The 20,761-nt window shown below is 39.8% G+C and overlaps 1 protein-coding gene across 1 annotated transcript; it reads left to right on the top strand.

The window, feature by feature from the left end:
- The first annotated feature begins 1,462 nt into the window (after positions 1–1,462).
- Positions 1,463–10,915, top strand: Znf706 (zinc finger protein 706). Its single transcript, XM_008831562.3, has 4 exons — positions 1,463–1,728; positions 5,067–5,215; positions 7,154–7,261; positions 8,007–10,915. Exons 2-3 carry the CDS (start codon positions 5,081–5,083, stop codon positions 7,247–7,249), a joined length of 231 nt encoding a protein of 76 aa, XP_008829784.1. The 5' UTR covers positions 1,463–1,728; positions 5,067–5,080; the 3' UTR covers positions 7,250–7,261; positions 8,007–10,915.
- Positions 10,916–20,761: the final 9,846 nt, after the last annotated feature.

Raw genomic sequence — 20,761 nt, 5'->3', positions numbered from 1 at the left:
TTTCCAATCTGTAGGTCTTCTAAGTACCTCATTCCCACACTGAGTCAGAATAACAATGTTAACATTGTTAACAATGTCAGTTAACAATGATAACTGTAATGGTTACACTATTGCTACATGGTGTCAGTTTAAAACTGAGCTCAGTTGGGATGCATTCCATTCATTTGGTCAATATCTACAATGTTTTTAAGCCTGCTGCTAGTCAATGAGCTTACAACCTATTACCATCCACATTAACAAAATATCAACATATAATTACTTTTCAACAAAGGCGTGAGAGACTGAATCAGGATGAGGAGGCAGTATTCTCAAATCACTGCATTGCTACGTTGCACTTAACACTGTATCTCACCCAAAGCTAACTCCTTCCTGGGTAGTTTAAGCAATTCTGTGGCAACTGTATCACAGAAGTTGGAACCTACTCATGTTCAACTAACATTCCCTGGGCACTGACAGGCAAATTTGAGATTCAAGGCTATGGGGTCAGTTGAGAACATCAACTGGAAAACAAGAGCTGGGCATAGATGCTTTGAGAGTTGGCGGTGGGAGGATCAGGAGTGCTAGGCCAACCTGGACTACACTTATTTAAAATCAGTCTGTTACACAGTTAGACCCTATCTTGAAAAAAACCCAAACCGACAAAAACAAAGAAGTACAGCCACAAGTGCAATATACCGAGTTAGAAACCAGTGTGTCAGAGGTAGGAGGGTAACAACGTGGAATACAGCTGGTATTTACAATGCCATTTCTAATAATCAGTAAGTTAGTAAATGTAGTCACTGCTGGATTTACAATTGCTCTTAATCAGGTGTTTGAAGAAGCCTGTAAATCGAGGGGTGGGGGGAGCCCTTTTACTCTTTCCCCACATATTCGCAATCTAGTAGGGACCCAGCCTACATAGGCCAAGAGCCCTGGTGGGAATTTAACGCGCTTGTCAGGCTTAAATCTCCAACTCCGAACAAGTCCCAAGTTGGTCAAAATAACCGAGGTTTCTGGGGCCCGAAGCAGGGAACAGCTGGTGAAAGAACAAAGGCGCGAGCCCGGCGAGGGGGTCACGGACGCAGGCGGCCCAGGGGTGCCCGGCGCGTCTCCCCGGCAGGCGACTGAGCGGGTGCCCGGGCGAGAGCCGCCGGCCAGGGAAACTCGTGAGGGCGTCGAGGCCCGAAGGCAGGCCGGCGGCAGGGCAAGCAAGCCGACAGACGGGCCACTGGCAAGCTCCTACGCGGCCCATCGCCCGCCAGGACCCGGGTCACGCGCCACCACGACCCGGCGGAAAGCAAGCACACCGGAAGGGAAGAGCAAGGCCAGGCAGAGGGCGACGTCACCGCAGTTCCCTTCTGCGGGCCCCGCCCCTTCGCGCTTATGTAATAGTAGCGAGCTGCCATTGGCCCGCGGGACCGGAAGGGCGGGGGCGTGCGAGCCGGGCGGGGCCGACACAGGAAGGCAAAGGAGCGGGGCCTCGAGAGGGCTAGCGGCGCGGAGGCGACTGGGAGCGCAGCGCGGCGCGTGCGCGGGCACCAGCGGACGAGTCTGCCTCCGGCTCAGGCGGCGGCGGGCGCGCGCTGCGGCGGGTGTGCGAGGCGCGGGTTGTTGTGCTGCCGGCTCTCCTTTCCCCTCCTTGGCGGGCGGAGGAGGCCGAGGCGGTGCTGGGCGCGCTCTCCCCGTCCTTCCGTGCTCGTCCTGTCGCGCCTCGCGGACTCTCGGACGGCCAGCCTGTCCCCGGCCCGGGTGAGCGGCGGCGGGGTGGGCCCTGACGCCGCAGGACGCTGGGGACCAGGGCGGCGAGGCAGCAGGGCGCGAGCGCGGGCGGGAGGCCGGTGCAGGTGGCCGGCTGCACAGCGCAGCGGTCACCCAACCGAACAGCTGCTGCCGGTGGAGCAGGCGCTGGGTCGCCCAGGTCTGAGGCAGGCGCAGCTCCGGCCGGGATGGATGCGGGCGGGCAGGCCTCGGTGCAGGGCGGGAAGAGAACGGGACTGCAGGTTGGGGTGGAGGGCGTGGGAGGCCTCCCTCCGCGGGCCGCAGACTAGTGTAAGGTTCAAAGCCAGGGTTAGGCTGTGCAGCCCTACCTGGGCCTCTTCCTTTCTGGATGCTTACAGAGAAATGAGCCTACTTCCTGGATCCCAAATCCTAGTAAGTTGTTTTGTTTTACAAGGCTCTTTATGGCAGGGGCTTACTTGTTGCCTTCTGCTAGAGCTCTCTCATTTCAAAGAACTGTTTAGTCCTTTTCCTTAACTCTTTTGCAGTCCCCCCTCCCAGCCCGCTGGGAAAGCTAAAAGTTTCATTTAAAAAAATCATTCATTAAAAAAGCAGCGGGTAGCTATTTGCAAATGATTTATTGCCTTTCAGTTTGTTGCATTTAATCAGGGGGCGGTTATATGTGAAAATTTGCCGAAAATTGAATAGGGTCATTGAGAGCAAATCCTAAGTTGAGCTGTCCAAAAGCAGGTGGTTGGTTCGTTTGCATTTTGGCTTTCGGAAAGGAAATTCGTGCCAGTGTGCTGTCAGAAGTCAGGGGCCTACCCCACGCAGCTAGATACAGTTTCCTTTACGTAGTGTTATGTTTTCTGGCTTAAAAAAACAACAAAACCCAAATGATTAGTACCTTTTATTAAAACCGGTAGGTTTTTTTTTTTTTTTTTTGGTTTTTTTAAATTGTTGCTACTGTTAGGTGACATGGAAAATATGCTAAATCTATTGCGTAATATAGTTTAGGAAGAGCCCTAAATGCAAAAGTTAAAAATAATCTTGTTCATCTGATGACGTTTCGTTTACAGTACACTGCCTGAAAATGTTACAAAATAACCATATTAACTTCTAGGTAGCAAGGAAACTTCTGGAATTAATGATGGGCTATTTTGTAACTTTTTTTTTGAAACATATTCCCGTTAAGGACTGGCCCCAAAAGTAATGTCTTCGTATATAAACGCATTGTTTGGAAGAGTTAAGATGCAAGAGAACCCAAGTAGTCTGACAAGTTTCTGATACTACGATGCTGGGACATGAAGAATGTTGCACAGTGTTGTATACACATAGATTGAACACCTACCATCAAAATGTGCTTTTAAAATATAGTGCCGTTTGATTCTGAATTAATAAGGCTTTGGTTTAAAAAAAAACAGTATTTACCTATGCTTTATGAGATTGAAGTTCTCTAGGCTAACACATTCCACATTTTGTAGTTGGTAAGATACTTGACTGGCTTTTTAGAAAAACATTCATCCTCTTGAACATCTTAGCAGACTTTCAGTTCAATGCGTGATATTGTGGAATGTGTCTAGTTAAGTGTGTGTTTATTCAGTTTCCCTTTTCTTTGGAGAATGGGGAAGGAATCTCAGTTGTTTCTGTGAAATATTTTTGGCTTTATAGCCCTTTCTGGTAAGATCCTTGTATGTTCATGTCTTGCAGTGATTTTAAAGTTTAAAATGTAATTACAGTGCTATTCAAAATGACAGAAATTGGACTCAGGGTTCAATGTTTAATATATTTTAATAATTTAATATTTTTCAAAAGCACTTGAGTCTCATTTTAGACCCTTTATGAACAGGTTTGATTTGTCTACTAGAAGTTTTTGGTTTTAATGAGGAAGTAAAACTAACTTTTTCCACTGACAGTTGTTTTAGCTCTTGTTCAGTTGAGGCCATCAGTACTGAATAGTACTTGTCAACTTTGTAAAAAGTTTTATACTGGGTTCATTCTCAGATGAGAACTAATTTGTTCTCACTTTATAATTTGTGCAGCTGAGCCAGCAAGATAGCTTAGGTAAAGGTGCTTGGCTGCCAAGCCTGAGGATCTGAGTTGGATCCCCAGGACCCACATGGCGGAAGGAGGGAACTGACTCATACCAGTTTTCCACTGACCTCTGCACTTGTGCCACAGCAAGCTCCTGTGTGTACACATGATAAATAAATGTACTCCCTGTGTAACCATACAAGAAATAACTACTTTTTAGGGAATTTTGAAATAGTATAGTAGTTTCACGAACAGTTTATAAAAGAACAGTTTCAATGAGCCTGGTGGTGCACACCCTTAATCCCAGCACTCGGGAGGTAGGCAGAAGCAGATGGATCTCTGTAGTTTGAGGGCTTGATCTACATAGTTCAGGCCAGCCAAGGTTACTTAGTGAGGCCCTGTCTCAAAAACAAGTTGTTGGGTTTTTTCCCCCTTATCCCTATGATCTCTAGAAAGATTAGTGGCACTTCTTACTATTGTAAGTCACAGCATTGGATACTGGGAGGAAGAACCTTTGTAGTCAAGTGATAAGGGGAGACTAAATTGTGTTGTGCCAAGCTTTTAAAGGTTACATAGAGTAAAGCAAAAAAAAAAATCTTAGGTAAACATACAGCTCAATAAATTATTGGGTGTTTTTTGGGGGGAAAGCAGGGTCTTGCTTTGTTGTGCAGGCTGGCCTGGAATATGAAAGCCACCTCTCTCTGCCTCCCAGTTGCTGTGAATAGAGGCTTAGCACCACTGTGTGTAGCTCTGTCCATTGATTTTTTTTTTTTTAAATAAACATACTTTGTAATCATTACCTGGTTCAAGATACAGAACACTGAGCATCCCATGAATCCCTGTCCTATCACCTCTTCCCAGTCATTACTCCATAAATAGCAAAGTGACCTCTTTAACTATAGTTTTGCCTATTTTGAACTTTGCACAATGCATTTCTTCCTAACTGCTGAATTTCCTTTGACACTGAGATACCAACTTGTAGAAAAAATTCTTTTTGAATGTTGCCTAGCATCCCCCCTCCGTGTGTGTGTGTGTGTGTGTGTGTGTGTGTGTGTGTGTTTTATATCCATTTTACAACTCATGGGTATTTGAAATGTCTACTTTTGGAACAGGTACTCTGTAGTACACACATTTTATTTCTTTTGCACATGTACCAAGAGGAAAATTGCTAGGTCATGGTGTAGACAACTAACATAAGCCATATTTCTACAGTAGTTGTACTAGTTCATAACCTATCAGCATTGTGAGTTTGAGAATCCACTCACATCACTTGCTAAACATTTCTGTAATATGTAGTTGACTCAGAATATTACTGTGCTTTAATTACTCTGTTTTAGAATAATTCTTCCAAATGGCTCGTGGACAGCAGAAGATTCAGTCTCAGCAGAAAAATGCCAAAAAGCAGGCTGGACAAAAGAAGAAACAAGGTCATGACCAGAAGGCTGCTGCCAAAGCTGCCTTAATCTATACCTGCACAGTCTGTAGGGTAAGGGGACCCGGAAGACATTGCTTTCTTGCAAACAGTTCTTAAAGCCCTGTGCATAGATGTGTATAGGTTAAATTACTACTATTTTTGGTATAGCAAAATGGTTTATGAGAAATTGTAGATTTGATAGCTGTTTTATGAATCATTTTTAGTCACTCAAGAAACATTTTTTGGATGGTTCCTATGGCACACACATTTCTCTATATGCTAGGGAAAAAACTTGTATAAAACAAAGTCCCTTTCCTTATGGAGAATGAAAACATGTGATATACTTTGAACCTTGTAAGGAAGTCACATCTACAGTCTTGTGTGGATAAGGTTCAACTTTGGTGCTAGTAAATATAATGTTCTATAATTTACTTAGTTTCCCTTCGCCACTAGATCTATGATTAGGGTAAATATAATACATGTGGAGTATATTCATGTTTAGGGCTCGTAATAGAATTTGTGTATTTTTTGAAGAATAATAACACATAGCTTATTATGTGCTGGGACAGATCCAAGTGTTTTACATAATACTCATTTAATCCATGCAACAGCCAGTGAGTTCTTCTTTCACTCAGGGTACAGAAGAATAAACTGCCAAGTGAATGGAGTTTTTCTGTAGGTAATCTAGCTAGTAAGACGAGCTAGTTTTTAAATCTGGTTTTAGAGGTTAGCCTCTGGACCACTATTCCACATCATCTCTCAAAGAATTGTGTTTGAAATTCTAAGTCAGCCTCTTTGTCTGTTGTTATAAGCTCACTACCCTTGGGATAATGAATGGAAATCCCAAATATAAAAAGCGTGGTAGAGTTGGTCTGGTGCATAGACACATAATGTTTTCAAGCCCTATACCTGAGTAAGATTAATGGTGCTGATGAGAAAGGATCTTGGTAAGACAGGGTTGCTGGACTGAAGTGTATCATCTATTAAAGGCATTACCAATGAAATAGAAGTTCATAGCTAACAAGAGTTATCATTGGAGAGAGAATCCATTACATCAAATATCTTGAGCATATTGAAGTTTGGTAACACTCAATGTAATGAAATTGAATGGCTTCTGATTTTTCTTGGACAGAGGCAGAGTGATATTAAATTTCACTGGGTCAATGATAAGACATACTTTGACGTTTAAAAATGAGTTTTAGGAATGTCATGCGTGTGTAGTATATATGTGTGCAGGTACACATGTGTATGCATGCATGTGGAGGCCAGAGGTTGATGTCAGGTATCATTCACTATTGTTCTCTGCTTTGTCATTTTGAGACAGTTTCCCCCTGAACCCAGAGCCTAGACTGGCTGGCCAGTGAGCTCTGGGGATTCCCCCTGTCTCTGCCCTGCCAACACTAGGGTTATGACGTGTGACCACGTCTGGCTTTTATGTAGGTGCTAAGGGTCTAACCTCTGGTCTTTGTGCTTGTGCAGCAGGCACTTTACCTCCTTGAGCCCTCTTCCCATCCCCTAAAAGCACGTTTTTTAAAACTTAAACCAAAACCTACTTTTAATTTCATGTTTTATGTAATTGAGTGTTTTGAAGAATAAATGAAGGTACTTGCCAAGGGAAGTCATTGCTCTATAACATGCTATTTGAGACTAGAAAAACCTCAGGCTGAAATGTAGCTCTCAGGTGAAGTGTGCTCTGGGTTTTAGTTTATCATGTAAAATGAGGGTGACAGTAGGAGCTAAGGAGGGCTTAGAATTAAGAGAGCGTGTTTAATGTAATGTGTCATCTGTTTGTTATTAGTGAGATAAACAAATACTTTCTCTTCTCTGACATTTTCAGAAATTTCCTTTTCATGAGCTCTTTTTTCATATGCTAGTGTAAGTTGTAAGAATTTAAAAGCATTCTGTGATGATTGTCTAGCACAAATAAGTTCAGAGTTTTAAAAGGTTATGTTTCATACATTTCATACATAAAGTCTGGCTCTTCTTTTTTGTGTGCAATTTTTTATTTAGACACAAATGCCAGACCCTAAGACCTTCAAGCAGCACTTTGAAAGTAAACATCCCAAGACTCCACTTCCTCCAGAATTGGCTGATGTTCAGGCATAAAGTTGTTTACAGGTAATTGACTCTTTTTCTACTGGTTTGTGAGTCTTGGGTTTGGATATAAAAACAAAGTCTATTCTGTAGCTCAAGTTAATTTCTGACTTCTTACAGGGACTCTGTGCCTTTCCTTTTTAAGTTAGTGTTTAACTTTGTTATGTTGCCAGAGCTTAACAATTGTTGCTTATAGTTTATAAGAATACTTTGTTAAAAGTCCTTCCTAGACCATTTTCTTCCCATCCATTTGAAACACCCAGGTTTTTACTACTTTGCCAAAAATAGGGGGAATGACTGGATGCTGGCCAACTTTGGGCCAAGAATGAGAGACATCAGCTGCCAGAAATCAGTTATTTCAAAGGTATTTGAGGGTCTTCATCCCAGAAATAATGCAGACTAATTTGAGTACAAGTTTGCAGCTATTTTACTTAACAATTTAGGCAGAGCTCTGGATTAGAATAAAGAGCAAAACATAGGTATCTACTTTATAAACTTGCTTGAAAATTGTAAGTTTAAACTTCATGTATGATTGAGGTTAATTTCCCCCCTAAACGGTGGTATGTATGCATGTGCGTTTGAAAATTATTTTAAAGTAATTGCATCAATGATGTTTTTAATATCCAATAGGTAAATCCGTCAGAGACTGACTTCTATCATAGATACTTGTCTTCCATCAGATATTTGTCTTCCATCATAGATATTTGAAATGGTATATATTGCATCTGTTGATGGTTCTACTTATTGAAGATTTTCCCATATCTTACAGGTGAATTCATGACACCTTGACTCTCCTACTGTCTCAGACCTTAGGTAACAAACCTGCAGCTGCTTTTTTAAACAAACTGTTGATCAGCAAAAATAAAGGGGCTACAGAAACACTCATTTTTACACTGTTCCCTTTTGGGCTTCATGGAAAGACAGTTCTGTGTAAATGTACAGTTGACTCTGATTTGGAAATCTGAAAAATCAGTCCATCCTTGTTATAAAAATTTTTTTACAATTGTAATTATATTGATGTTCATATTGTGTAAAATAACTCATTTAATAAAGTAGTGCTTTGATTTTACAAACATCACAGGATAAATGGGTCTAGAAATTCTGTTCTAACTTTCCTTATTATTTGCCTTATAATAAAAATGAATTGATCAGCTAGAATTGCAAGAGCAATCTTTATCTCCCTTTCTTAGTTGGTGGCAGGTTTGTTAAACTAGAGTAGACTCATTCATTAAGTCCTGCACATGACTTCATTGGCAGCTGATCTAGGTTGAAGAGAGGCTTATCCGCTGCTTTGGTGTCTTTGCAGTTATGTGTCATTGCCCACTTCTGATTGTTACCTGTGTTTGAAGTTGGAAGCTCAATGAGTTGACTCTACCTGCCAGCCAGGAATGCACTGTAAATAATTGATAAATTAATAAAAGTGATTGGATTGTCAGGGAGCCCTTCTGAAAGATTAGGTTCTGAAGTATATGCCATAATGAAATGGGCACTAGATCTATTTAAGCCAAAATATGATGGAACAGTTGTGAACTGTATCTTATAATGAGCTCTTTGCAAATTGTTCAAGTTCTTTAATTGGGAATTGAACCATATTTTTTACAGTTTTTGGAAGTTATTTAGCTAATTTTATGAATGGATTTTACGTTTAACAGAAAGATTGGAATGACCTGTAGCTGGTTAATTCCCAGAACATTCTCCCTTTTTAAAGTATAATCATGGTTTTAGGAATTTACTTAGTGCTGGTTTCTAAAATCAAAGACTATGTGTACAGTTTGACTTCTATCTGAACTAAGAAAGTATTAAAATAGGCCAGTATTCACATTCTCTTGGCTTGTAAGAATGGAGAAGTGGCTTTTGTTCAGTTGGATAAGATAAATTCTGCCCAATAAAGGAAGGCTAGTGTTCTAGTTTTGTTAACTGTTGTACAAGTGAAACTGCTATAACTCAGTTTAAAAGTTAACAGACTAGGAAGAACACTAAAATAAGTCCTGATAACGACTAGAGCAGAGTATTTGATCCTGTGGATGACAAATGCATTCCCTCTTGCTGTAACTTATCACTGCATCTGTTCTGTAGCTTTGCCTGTGCCGACCACCTCATTTGTCTGCACTAAGTGTGAAGTGAGATGCTTGTAAGGAAAAGCTCAGTGCTCACAGCTCACAGCAAATCCCGAGACCTTTTCACTTGAAAGAGAGCCCTTTTGTTTCGTGTATTTCATTGCCTAGGTTTCACATTTGATACTCCTTTCCTAATATGTTGATAACTAGAATATTGGAATTTTACCAGATTTCTTGTGGATTTTGCAGAAGTTCTAGTTGAATTGCAATTTAAAGGTTTTTGAAAGTGCTTTGAGCATATGTATGTTTATTTTTAGTAACATTTAAAGCCCATTCATAAGTTCTGGTTTAGTTTTTTTGCTTTTTTTTTTTTCCTCCCATTTTACTGACTGTAATTCAGAAAAATAAAAAACTTTTGCTCTGTATTTAACTATTTTATGAGCAGCTGAAGAAGGCACCATATTTAACTCTGTATCTCAGTGATAGGAAAATAGTTGATCTTCATTCTTAACATGGAGATAATCAGTACAGTCCTTAAAATCTGCTATAAGGAGAAAATTATAAGTCTCAAACACCTTTGTTATTTAATTTGAAGATTCTTCAACAGATCACAGAAAAGTTTGTTTATAAACTATTATGTGTCTTCAAAGACTTGACATAAAATAGCCGGAGAGGAATTGGTTTGTTTGTATTCTGTATTTACGTTAGTTGTCAAAGGGAATGGCAGCAAGACTCCACTTGTTTCCATTCTCTTCATGTGGCTGTACATCCTGTGTTCAACGGACACATGTGGGGGCCTCACTTGTGTGCTGTAATGTCTTATTAAAGAAGATGTTAAAGAAACTAAGCTAGTCTAATTTCTTCGTTTAAGAGGTTTGTTTAGTGCCTCCCTCTCTCCCAGCCCCCTTCTGAATTAAGAATTGTCTCCCAGCATAGCTTGGTAGTTGGGAGGGTGGAAAGTGATTTCTTTAATTTTTTCATTGTTTCCCCTGTGTTTGACTATTTTGGGTCTGTAAAATACTTAGGAATGAACAGAAAATGTTTATCATCTGAAATCTTGCTGTATGCAATAAATGAGTTATTGAAAGGAGGAAATAATTGATGTTAAAATGCTAAAACAAAAATGTGATTTGGCCAGTTACTTGACTGTGTTAAGCCCTTAATGACACCAAGATTGGAGGTAACACTTTGGAGGTTGTATTAAAGATATTTCATAAGTATCACAATACAATTCACACTTGAGATATAGCATGAACTATAATATAATACTTAACACTACTGTTTACTCCTAGAGCCCCCCTTGGTGTTCATTTTTATTTACATATGTACTCTACCTGTTTGAAATTGTGACTGCTATAATAAAGTCCTTTTTCTATGGAATTATATTGATCAACCACAGTCCAAACTATTAACTAAACTGTCATATTTAAACTGTTGAGTCAGTTACTCATTGTATTAGTTTTCTTGTTTGGGATCTTTTGTTATGTGTATGGCAGTGATGGTCAACAGGAGGGGTTATGTTTCCTGTTACTTTACATAATAGTTAGGCTAGCTTAATTCTGTGAAACCTTCAGAAAAATTGTGTAACCTTTCAGTTTTAATAAAACATCTGTCTACTTGACTGGAAATAGATGTTTTATTAATAAAAGTTGATTATCGTTAATTTCAGATTACTACCTTAAGCTATCTTTTCAGTGTACTGTTGATAACCTGTTTACTGAGTTACATTGTTATTTGCAACCATTCTTTAGCTGCTTTGCATATAGTCTGGATCCAAATTTAAAATGTTACCTACAGAGATAGACGTCAGTCATTTATAATCATGTTCATATGAGCGTATCTTCAGTCTGGATGGTTTTTAAATCATTTTTATATTTGCAGCATCATTGCATGGTTATTTCTTTCATATTTCTTTCTCTCTCTCTCTCTCTCCTTTTTTTTTTTTTTTTTCCCCAGACAGAATCTTGAGTAGCCCAGCCTGGCCTCTTGATCCTGCCTTCCCCTCTCAAGTGCTTGAATTACAGGCATGAGCCACCATACCTGACTGTGCATCATTATTTCTAATGACTTTGATTTTATAGACCAAGTAAGTACCTCACTTTATCTCTGGCTTTTGTATTATGAAATTCAGAATAGGACTTGCCTTTTTTTTTCTTTTTTTATTTGAATATCTGTATTTTTTTATATACAGTACAGTTTGATCTTATTTAGATCCCTTCTCCTATTCCCACCTCCCCTTATTGCCCCCACCCAATTTAATGTACTCCATTTCATATATATATGTGTGTGTATATATACAAATATATATTTGTGTCCCCTGTAGGTCCATCCTGTGGAGCTTGGTTAGCCTATATTCGTGTCCCCTATAGGTCCATCCTATGGAGCTTGGTTAACCTACCATGGCTCCATGCTTGAAAGAAACTGTCTCTGTCCCTCCCAGTAGCCATCTGTTGACACAGTTTCCTTAAGTGGGGTTGGAGCTTCTTTCCACTTCCTCATGTCTATGCTGAGATTTTTTTTTTTTCTGGTTTGAGCTTGCATGGAACTTGTGCATGATGTCACTGTTGCTGTGAGTTTGAGTAACTGATCAGCTGTCTGGAAAACTGTTTCTTTGTGGTCATCTGCCACTTTTGGTTCTTATAGTCTTTCAGTCCCTTTTCTGCAATAATCCCTGAGCCTTGGGAGGCAGAAGTTTGAAATAGGTGTTATATTCAGGGTTAAGCACTCCACAGTTTCTTCTCTGCACATTGGCCAGTTGTGGGTTTCTGTGTTACTCATCTGTTGTATAAGGAAACTTATGAGAGTTGGAGAGATACATTAATCTATGGGTATAACAATAAGCCATTAAGAGTCAGTTTAATATGATAAATATTTACTAGAAAACTAGTATTGGGTTCTCCCCTATGTCCTGTTATCTGTTTAGCCTCAGCTTCCTAAGCCTGATGTCAGTGTCAGGTATGGGCTCCATCCTATGAAGCGGACCTTAAATCCAATAAAGAATGGTTGGTTACTCCCATACTATTTGTGCCACTATTGCACCAGTGAGTCTATCTTGCCAGGTCACTTGTTATTGTGGTTCACAGGATTCAAAGACAGCTGGGTAAGGTTAATGATTACTTTTTTAGAACTTTTTTCCTCTGGTAGCTTTTATAGCATCTTCCAGCACTAAGAAAGCTAGCCAGTAGAGATGAGACTCTGAAGTCAGCACCAGCTTGAACTCTCCTTGTTTGTTCTATAGCTCATGTATGTAGTGCCTTTAGCAGTAGAGTCTTAACCATCCAGTTCTGGTGGGGAACCAAGAATAGGGGCAATAGCCAGTATTGTTTGAGGATCTGTGGGACCCCTGGTCAACAGCTTCTACAGAGGGAGTCCATTCCTGATATTGAGGATCTTCCCCCCCCCATTAACCTGTGATATCTAGAAAAGGCAGTGTCCCCCTATTTTAACTCCTTTTAATCTTTTTATGATATATATACTTTAAGAAGCTTCTATACTGATAAGTCTCCATATTACTTTGTCTAAAGGTCTTTAGTGTTACTTATCCATCCCTATATTCCCTTCTCTGCCTTGCCTTCCCATTCTCCATTCTCTTTAAGCCTTCCTAGTCTAATGTTCCCATTTTCCCCTTCATACCTCTGCATTCTACTACCCCTCCCAGGAAGCCTCCCCTGCCTCCCCCATAGCCATTTATTAGTGTCATGATCTCACTGAATTTTCAAATTGACACATACATATCTAAGCTTTCAAAGCTAGCATCCACTATGAGAGAGAACATGTGAGACTTGTCTGTCTGAGCCTGAGTTACCTCACTCAGGATGATCGTTTCCAATTTCATCCTTTATCTCCAAATTTCATAATTTCTTTTTTTTTTTAAGAACTGAATAATATTCCCTTGTGTATATATACCACACCTTCATTATGTATTCATCAGTTAATGGACATCTAGTTTGTTCACAACTTCTGGCTATTATGAAAAGGGCAGCAATGAACATGGGTGAACAGGTATGACTGTAGTAGGGTATGGAGTCTTGTGTGCCCAAGAGTAGTATGGCTGGGTCATATGGTAGATAAGTCTCAGGCTTTTTGAGGAACCTCCACACTGATTTCCATAGCAGCTATACTATTGCACTCTTACCAGCAGTGGAAGTGGATAAGAGTTCCCTTTCTCCATATCCTCGCCAGCATTTGGCATCATTTGTTTTCTTGATCCTAGCCAGTCTTATTGGGATAAGGTGATACCGGCTTTTGTTTTTTTTTTTTTTTTGATTTTTGCCATTCTGAGAGGGGTAATTTGAACCTAAAGTCAATATTGTGTATTGTAGGTGCTAAGGTATCTCTGCATCTTAACATTGCCTCCTTTTCATGTGTGCTAACTAACTGGTTTATGGGTTACCTCTATCAGATGACTGATTGAGGTGCCTTTAAGATGTAGACTTTTTTAAGCTCTTCATAAAAAAACTCTTATTAAATGGGAACATTTGATACTGACAGGGTTCTATTATATTTTGTTTTAGGGTTGGGAGGGGGAGGTTTTGGGGGGCAGTGGTTTTAGGTAAACTCTTGCCTGACAGTTACAGGTATGCAGCACCATGATCAGCACATAGTTTATCTTTTAGCCTCCTACATACATAAAAAAAAATAATAATTCTATTGACTCAAACATCTAGCAAAATTAAAGTGTTAATATGCCTTTATTCATAGGCATTCATATTCAGATTTTATATTGTTTAGACCAAGTTAAGGCTTTTGTTCCCTCAATCTTTTTGCCCAAAGGACTTGTACAGATCTTTGCAGTTTTCTTTTGAGAAGAATCTTAATTTGGAAATATTTTTAGACCTTCAGAGAAGGTCTGCAGATGTACTCCTCACCTAATTTCAGTTTCCCCTAAGGGGATCTATATTTCTTTTGTGTGTTTGCCACTAAGAAACATCAATATTTTTCTGTCACTCTCTGTTCCAGAGTCCAATCTAGGATGCACTGTTCCTCTTAGCTGTCATTTCTTCTTTTCTGATCCTTGAGTTTCTGTCTTTGCCTTGACTTTTATGACCAACAATTTTGAGGCATATGGGTTAGATATGATGATGAGTGTCATCCCTTGGTTTGGAATTGTCTGGTTCTTCTCCTTTTGGGGGCGGGGGGATGAGTCCTTGGAAAGAACTCTACAGGGGTACAGTTCTCTTTTGATCACATCTGGGTAGGGTGACTCAGTGTCACTGCATGATGTCACCCTGAGTAAAGGAGCTGTGGTTGTGTCCAGGTTTCTCTACTGAAGTTACTATTTTTTCCTCTCCATAGGCAGTTTTGGCAAAGTAATTTCATCTCTGACTCAGAAGTCAGGGCTAAGTTAAAGCTGTTGAAGAGGATAGTGTGTGTTATTTGGCATTCTTTTAGGTTTTCTTCCCATTTGTGGAGTTACTTAGGTATATCTGTATGTGCTCTTAATCCAGTACTATTGTTGACCTTGTTGAAATTATTTCATCTTTGGCTATTAGAAGTTCTTTCATAGGTCCTGTGCCCTGTTGATATGCCCCATCCTGTTTTGGTTTTTGAGAGTTTTCTTTTTTTAGAAAAATGTTTTTATTGATTTGAGAATTTCATGCAAGGTATTTTGATCATATTCAGATCTCTTCTCCCCTCTCTGCCTCCACCTTACTGCCCCCCTCCCAACTTCATGTCCTCTATTATTATTTATCTTTTTTTAAGGCCTGTTTAGTCTATAATTTGTGAGAATTTTTCATTTTTAATCCAGTAAGACGCTCTAGTCTTATCTAGTGTATTCTTGCACTAGCCCTAGAATGAGCGATTTCTCCAAGGAGCCTCTGATTCCTTTTATTAGAAAGTAATTAGAAATCCTGATCTGTATTTGGGATGCTTTGGGGGGAAAGGGTTTTGCTTTTAATTATGCAATCTTGAACGCTTTCTCCCAGTTAACTAATACTTAACAATTGTCAGGAGGAAGATTCTCCTTATCCTAGATGTTTTTGGGATGAGCTCTCTGGCTGAGTATCCTGCACATACTACTAATACCTCCACTTATACTCTGGCGGGAGGGGGGACCAAACCCAGGGCCTTGCACATGCCAGGCAAACACTGTACTTACTGAGGTATTTCCAACTCCAAACTTTCAAGTCACTGACATACTTACTGAGAATAATAATATGAAGTTCCTTTGTTAACTGTAAAGCATTACATGAAAGCAACATTATATGAAGTAGAACAGTCTTTACAAATTAATATTTCATTCTAGAGAAAATGCATACATTTGCAGAATTTTAGGCTAGATGATAAGTGCTTAGTATATCTTAGGGAAAGCTTCTGTAGGGATAAAGGGAGAGAGACAAGATAGGGTTGAAGGGGTCAGTTATGCCTGGAAGGATGGGGAGTCAGGCAAGAGCCTTGAGGGGCATAAGAGCAAGCAGGGAAAGCAAGGTGGGGGTGGCTGAGTGAGCAGAATCTGAGGCGACCACATAATGTCTTTTTGAGGGAGAGTGAGTGGGCTAATCAGAGCTTAGGGCTTATGAATGAGAGCCTTTGAGCCCGTGGATGAGAGTTGGGACTGATCATTAGAATGGGACCAGATTGTGCATTGTGTGCATATTTTAGTAAGTTGTTCAAATCACTTGACAGTTTAGTGATTTACAATTACCATGAAAGGTAAGATTTATAATTACTATGGAAAACTTTGGACTGGTTTGATAGGGCTCATTTTATACCCCTTTGTAACGTCTCCTGTTTAAACACTTAAGCTGTTGATAATTTGACTTGATTTTTAAAGTAATTAGGAATGTAGATTTAAGAATTCTGCTCTGCTCTGGTGCAGTGATACTGCCTGGGCTGAAGGAGCTGTATTAGGGCTGCATAGTTCTGTGAGTCTGGACTGTTGTGTCTGTATGTGGTATTTGGTGTCTACCTCATTATAAAGGTCATACACTTTGAAAATTATTATATATAAATTTTGGAAATTTATAGTAAAACTGAGTTTTAAAAACTAGTGAAATAGTATCTTTTCACACCTGTGCACACATGCATGTATGTATTTAGTAGGTTAGTACATACTTAGGAATTTCGTAGTCATTTTTTGTATATTATCTTTGTGCCTTGCTCTTTCATTTAACACAGCAAGTGGAGCTTTTTTCCTGTTATGCTGTAAACTTGTAAGTAAATTTTTTTTGGCTACTTATTAATACATTTAGTAGATTTGTTAGAGTTTGAACCATTTCTCTGTTGCTATTTGGGTTTTCTCTCATTTGTACACAATGCTTTGTTTCCACATTGAGAATGCATACCCTAAAACTTTAGAGCTCTTGCTGGGTATCCCCTTTCCTCCTTCTGTGCCATCTTCCTACCACCTCATTAGGGTGCTGTCTTTCAATTCTCCCTTCTGGTGAACTCTCTTTAATCTGTCCAATCTCATGGAATCACTCATAACCTACATAGCTGCTTGCAGTAAGCTGATTGCTTCATCATGTGTACTGTTCGGTAGGCGATCTTATGAAACAAGCATGGTCTTATTTTGGTGCCTTGTTGAATGTTTATGAATGAGGGTGCACATATCTTTAAATGTAGCATTCCATGAATTTCAGCAGTTCTCATGATTTTTATAAATTAAAAAAAAATGTTTTACAGGCTGAAGAGATGGCTCAGTGGTTAAGGGCACTGATTGCTCTTGAAGAGGACCTTGGTTTGATTACCAGCGCCCACATGGCTGCTAACAACCATCTGTATGTAACTCCAGTTTCAGGGGATCTGATGCCCTCTTCTGACCTCTGCAGACATTGCTTGAAATGGGTGCACTTGCACACATACAGGCAATACACTCATATACATAAAATAATAAGTAAAATATTTTTTTAAATGTTTTAAAACTTACTCTAACCACAAGTGGGCTGCTCATGTGGGCCATGCTCTGCAGGTAAAGTATTTGTAGTATACAAAGGCTTTTTAAAATATTTTATTATTTTTATTTTATGTGTATAAATGTATTGCGTGTATGTAAGTACACCTGTGGAGGTCAGAAAAGGGCATCATATCCCCTGGAGCTGGAATTAGCTACCGTGTATGTGCTGGGATCTGAACCTGTAACTTCTGCAAGGGCAGGTAGTGCTTTTAATTGTTGAGCCATCTCTCCAGCCCGTTTTGTTGTTACTCTTTTTTATTTTTAATTTTTTGAATTGCATGAAAAATAAGCTTGAAAAAAAATAAGAGACAGCTTGATGATCTGTTTAGCAAGGCAGAGAAATTTTTGGCTACCTTAATATAGCAAGATGCATGTAGCTACAGTACTATTGAGTTGATTTAAACTGACTTTATAAACTTCCACACTGAAGTGCTTAAGGCTTAAGGAATTTGTGTCACCTTGTTGGTTGCCACATAACTCTGTCCAGGCCACTTTTAAGTTGTCATTTTGTGCAAAATATGGAGGGAAAGTTAAGAAAATTTTAGATCAGGAAGATTTTAAGCTAGGACATTGAAGTAAAACCAATAAATAGTTTAAGTGGAATAAATATAAATCCGTATAGAATTTATGAAAATTGCATTCCATGAGTCCAAAATATGGGCAACAATCTGTCTTGGCATCTTTTCATGTAAGTAATGTGTTAGTTTTTAACAGACTTACTGTCATCATGACTTCTCTATTGTAAGAGAGAAGTACAACCTCAGGTTAATAGAAACCATGCCTTGATCATGCAAAAACCATTCTTACTGATTGATAGCCAGCTATTTTGTGAAGCTAATGTTTAATTCTGGGTTTCTTTTGTTTTAAAGAGAAATAGTGCTTGGCAGACTTCTGCACAAAAGGGAAGAGTCTAGGATGGTGAGTAAACTGAGCCTCTTAGGAGGAGACAATTGGAAAGTTGCTGTGTCTTATTCCTGCAGCTGATCTGAGAGCCATGGTGGACTCATGCTTGATCTGCCCAGTGTCTGAATGGCTGATCTTAAACTTTCCCTAAAGTTCTTAGCAAAATGGTCCCCTAGTCCTGTCTGACACAGGACAGCAAGGTTTTGTAGCCCTTGGGAAATCAAGTAAGCAGGCTCCTTACTTGGTACTTTGCTGGCACCAAGCAGTCCACAGCACTGGAAGCCCATAGTACAGAGACTTGTACTTTGAACAAGTTTTGTTTCATGGGAAGAACCACTCTTATACTGACTTATTTTGACTACAAACTATTTGATCCTTATTTGTCCTCATCCTTCTTTGCTTATGATTTTAAATGGGGAGACTATTCAGTGAGAATAGGAACCAAGGTATCTTTACTGGATATAATATATACTCTTGCTTCCATTTTTTGCTGATTAAATTTCTTTGGCAGTTACCCATGTGTAATGTATTCTGATTACTCCATCACCCTCTTCTATCTTTTATCTCCCACCCAGCCCCCATCTACAAATCCCTTTCCCAATCATGTTGTTTTGTATTGTGAATCACTGATTTTTAACCAGGATTATCTGTATGACCATGGGTTTGGAACTATCTTTTGGAGCCTGGTAGGCTTACCGTTGGGTGTACAACTGAAGACAATGGTTGTCCCTCTCCTGGAATCCATCAATAGCTAGTAATTCAGCAGGGAGGAATAGGGCCCCATGAGCCCCTCCTAGATCCATGATTGACTGTCAACAGGCTCAGTCTTGTACAGGCATCCCAGCTGCTGTGATGTCTTTACAATGGCTGTGTCAGGCCATGAAGACAGCATTTCACATCCCTTCTTGTCTTCTGGCTCATATATTCTTTCTGCTTTCTCTTCCCTTCCTCGATGTTTCTTGAGCCTTCAAAGGGGTGGTATAAATGTCCGGTTTGGGACTAAGCACTCACTGTGTGCTTGCCTGTTTGTTTTTGAGATAGGGTCTCACTGTGTAGCCCTGGCTGACCTTGAACTCAGATCCTCCTGCCTCCATTTCCAGAGTGCTAGTATTAAGGTACGTACCACCACACCCAGCCTACTGTCACTTACTCTGAGCACCTTGAACAACCAAGAGTGTCTGCATTCATCACTTCACTAGCCTGGCCAGGTGCTCGAGGGCAGCAGAAGAATGTACTTCCAGGTACACTTCTGACTGATCTTTATGGCCCATGTTTTAATGGGATAGTAAGTTCAAACTTGGTTTAGAAAAACTGCAGGGCTGGAGAGATGACTTAGCGGTTAAGAGCACTGGCTGCTCTTAAAGAGGATCTGAGTTCTATTCCCAGCACCCACATGGCAGCCAACAACCATCTGTAACTCTAGTTCCAGGGAATCTGATGACTTGACTTCCTCCGGCATTGCACAACACAGTTGCACACAACACAGTTGCACTTAAATGCAGGCAAAACACTCATATACAAAAAAATAATAAAATATTTTTAAATATGTTAGAAAACCTCTGGTAAATGGTGGTGTAATAATACAGCATTCGGGTCATCAAATTTCACAATTTAACAATTCTATCAGTAAACAAAGAATTGTGACTATATACTACCAGTTTTATACATGTACTGACTGACATTCAGTGCACGCATGGATTGTCTTACATTGCTACTTGAAGGTACACAGCATGCTTTGGGAACCATTCCTCTTTGTCATAGAACTAGAACCTTTTTTCCTCCATTTTTTTTTTTTCAGTTTAAAGAATTTTAGCTCACAAAGGAATATATCTTTATAAACCAGTAAAATCATGTGAAATATAATAAATGTTCGTTCTGTGACTGAAATGCGTTGCAAAGAAAGTGTAAAATTCCAAGGTACAGAATACCCTTGAAAAAGTACATTGGTAAACGATACAAGGCAGCATTCTTTGAGCATTTAGCATGTAGTTTGGAACTTGATATGGGGACTTAAAATCAGGGTTGAAGGCATTTGCATAAACATGCATAAAGATGAAGTCTTAGAAACAGATGATACCTTGAAGGCAATATATAGTCAAAAGAACAAACAAACCAAGATTAAAACTTTGGAAAGCACTTCTTTTTAAATGGATAGAAATGGAGCTGGAAAGAGTAGTCAGAAAGGGAAGAGTTAAGCATCCAGGTTCTCAGATGAGAGGTGAGATGAACTTGGGCAAAGACTGGGTATTGAGGAACATGAGCAGCCGTTCCCTGAGCATCTGAATGGTGTCCTGTGCTCCTGACAGCAGTGCTCAGAGCTTCTCTGAGGTCAAGGGAATGTGGGTTCAAGGAAAACTGGAAGCTGGGTAGCAAGGCAAGGGCAGATGTTAATCCCTGGCTCATAACAGCAAGTAGTTTCAACAGCAAATATCTGTGCCACATGGGTGACCATGGTGAGGCTGTATCCCTGGTGACAGACCAAACCTGTTACCTGGCAGAAGTGCTCACGGCTTAAAGTAGACTGTGTACTGCTCGATTTTCTGGGCATATAAGCTTAATTTGTATTTAAATGTTGACTTAAAATATTGAGAAGTAATTATGCCATATTTAAATACAGTATCCCAATGTGTGTTCTTAACAGTGTTTTAGCCCTAATTATTTTTCTAT

This window comes from Nannospalax galili, unplaced genomic scaffold (genome assembly GCF_000622305.1).
Source record: "Nannospalax galili isolate Female #2095 unplaced genomic scaffold, S.galili_v1.0 scaffold334, whole genome shotgun sequence".
NCBI lineage: Eukaryota > Metazoa > Chordata > Mammalia > Rodentia > Spalacidae > Nannospalax > Nannospalax galili.
Note: the sequence above shows the minus strand (reverse complement) of the source record. Positions and strands in the feature narration are given on the sequence as shown.

Coding starts and splice junctions, on each gene's coding strand:
- Znf706 (XM_008831562.3), top strand. CDS start 5,081: ATGGCTCGTGGACAGCAGAAGATTCAGTCTCAGCAGAAAAATGCCAAA. Junction 5,216..7,153: donor ATACCTGCACAGTCTGTAGG/GTAAGGGGACCC, acceptor TTTTTTATTTAG/ACACAAATGCCAGACCCTAA.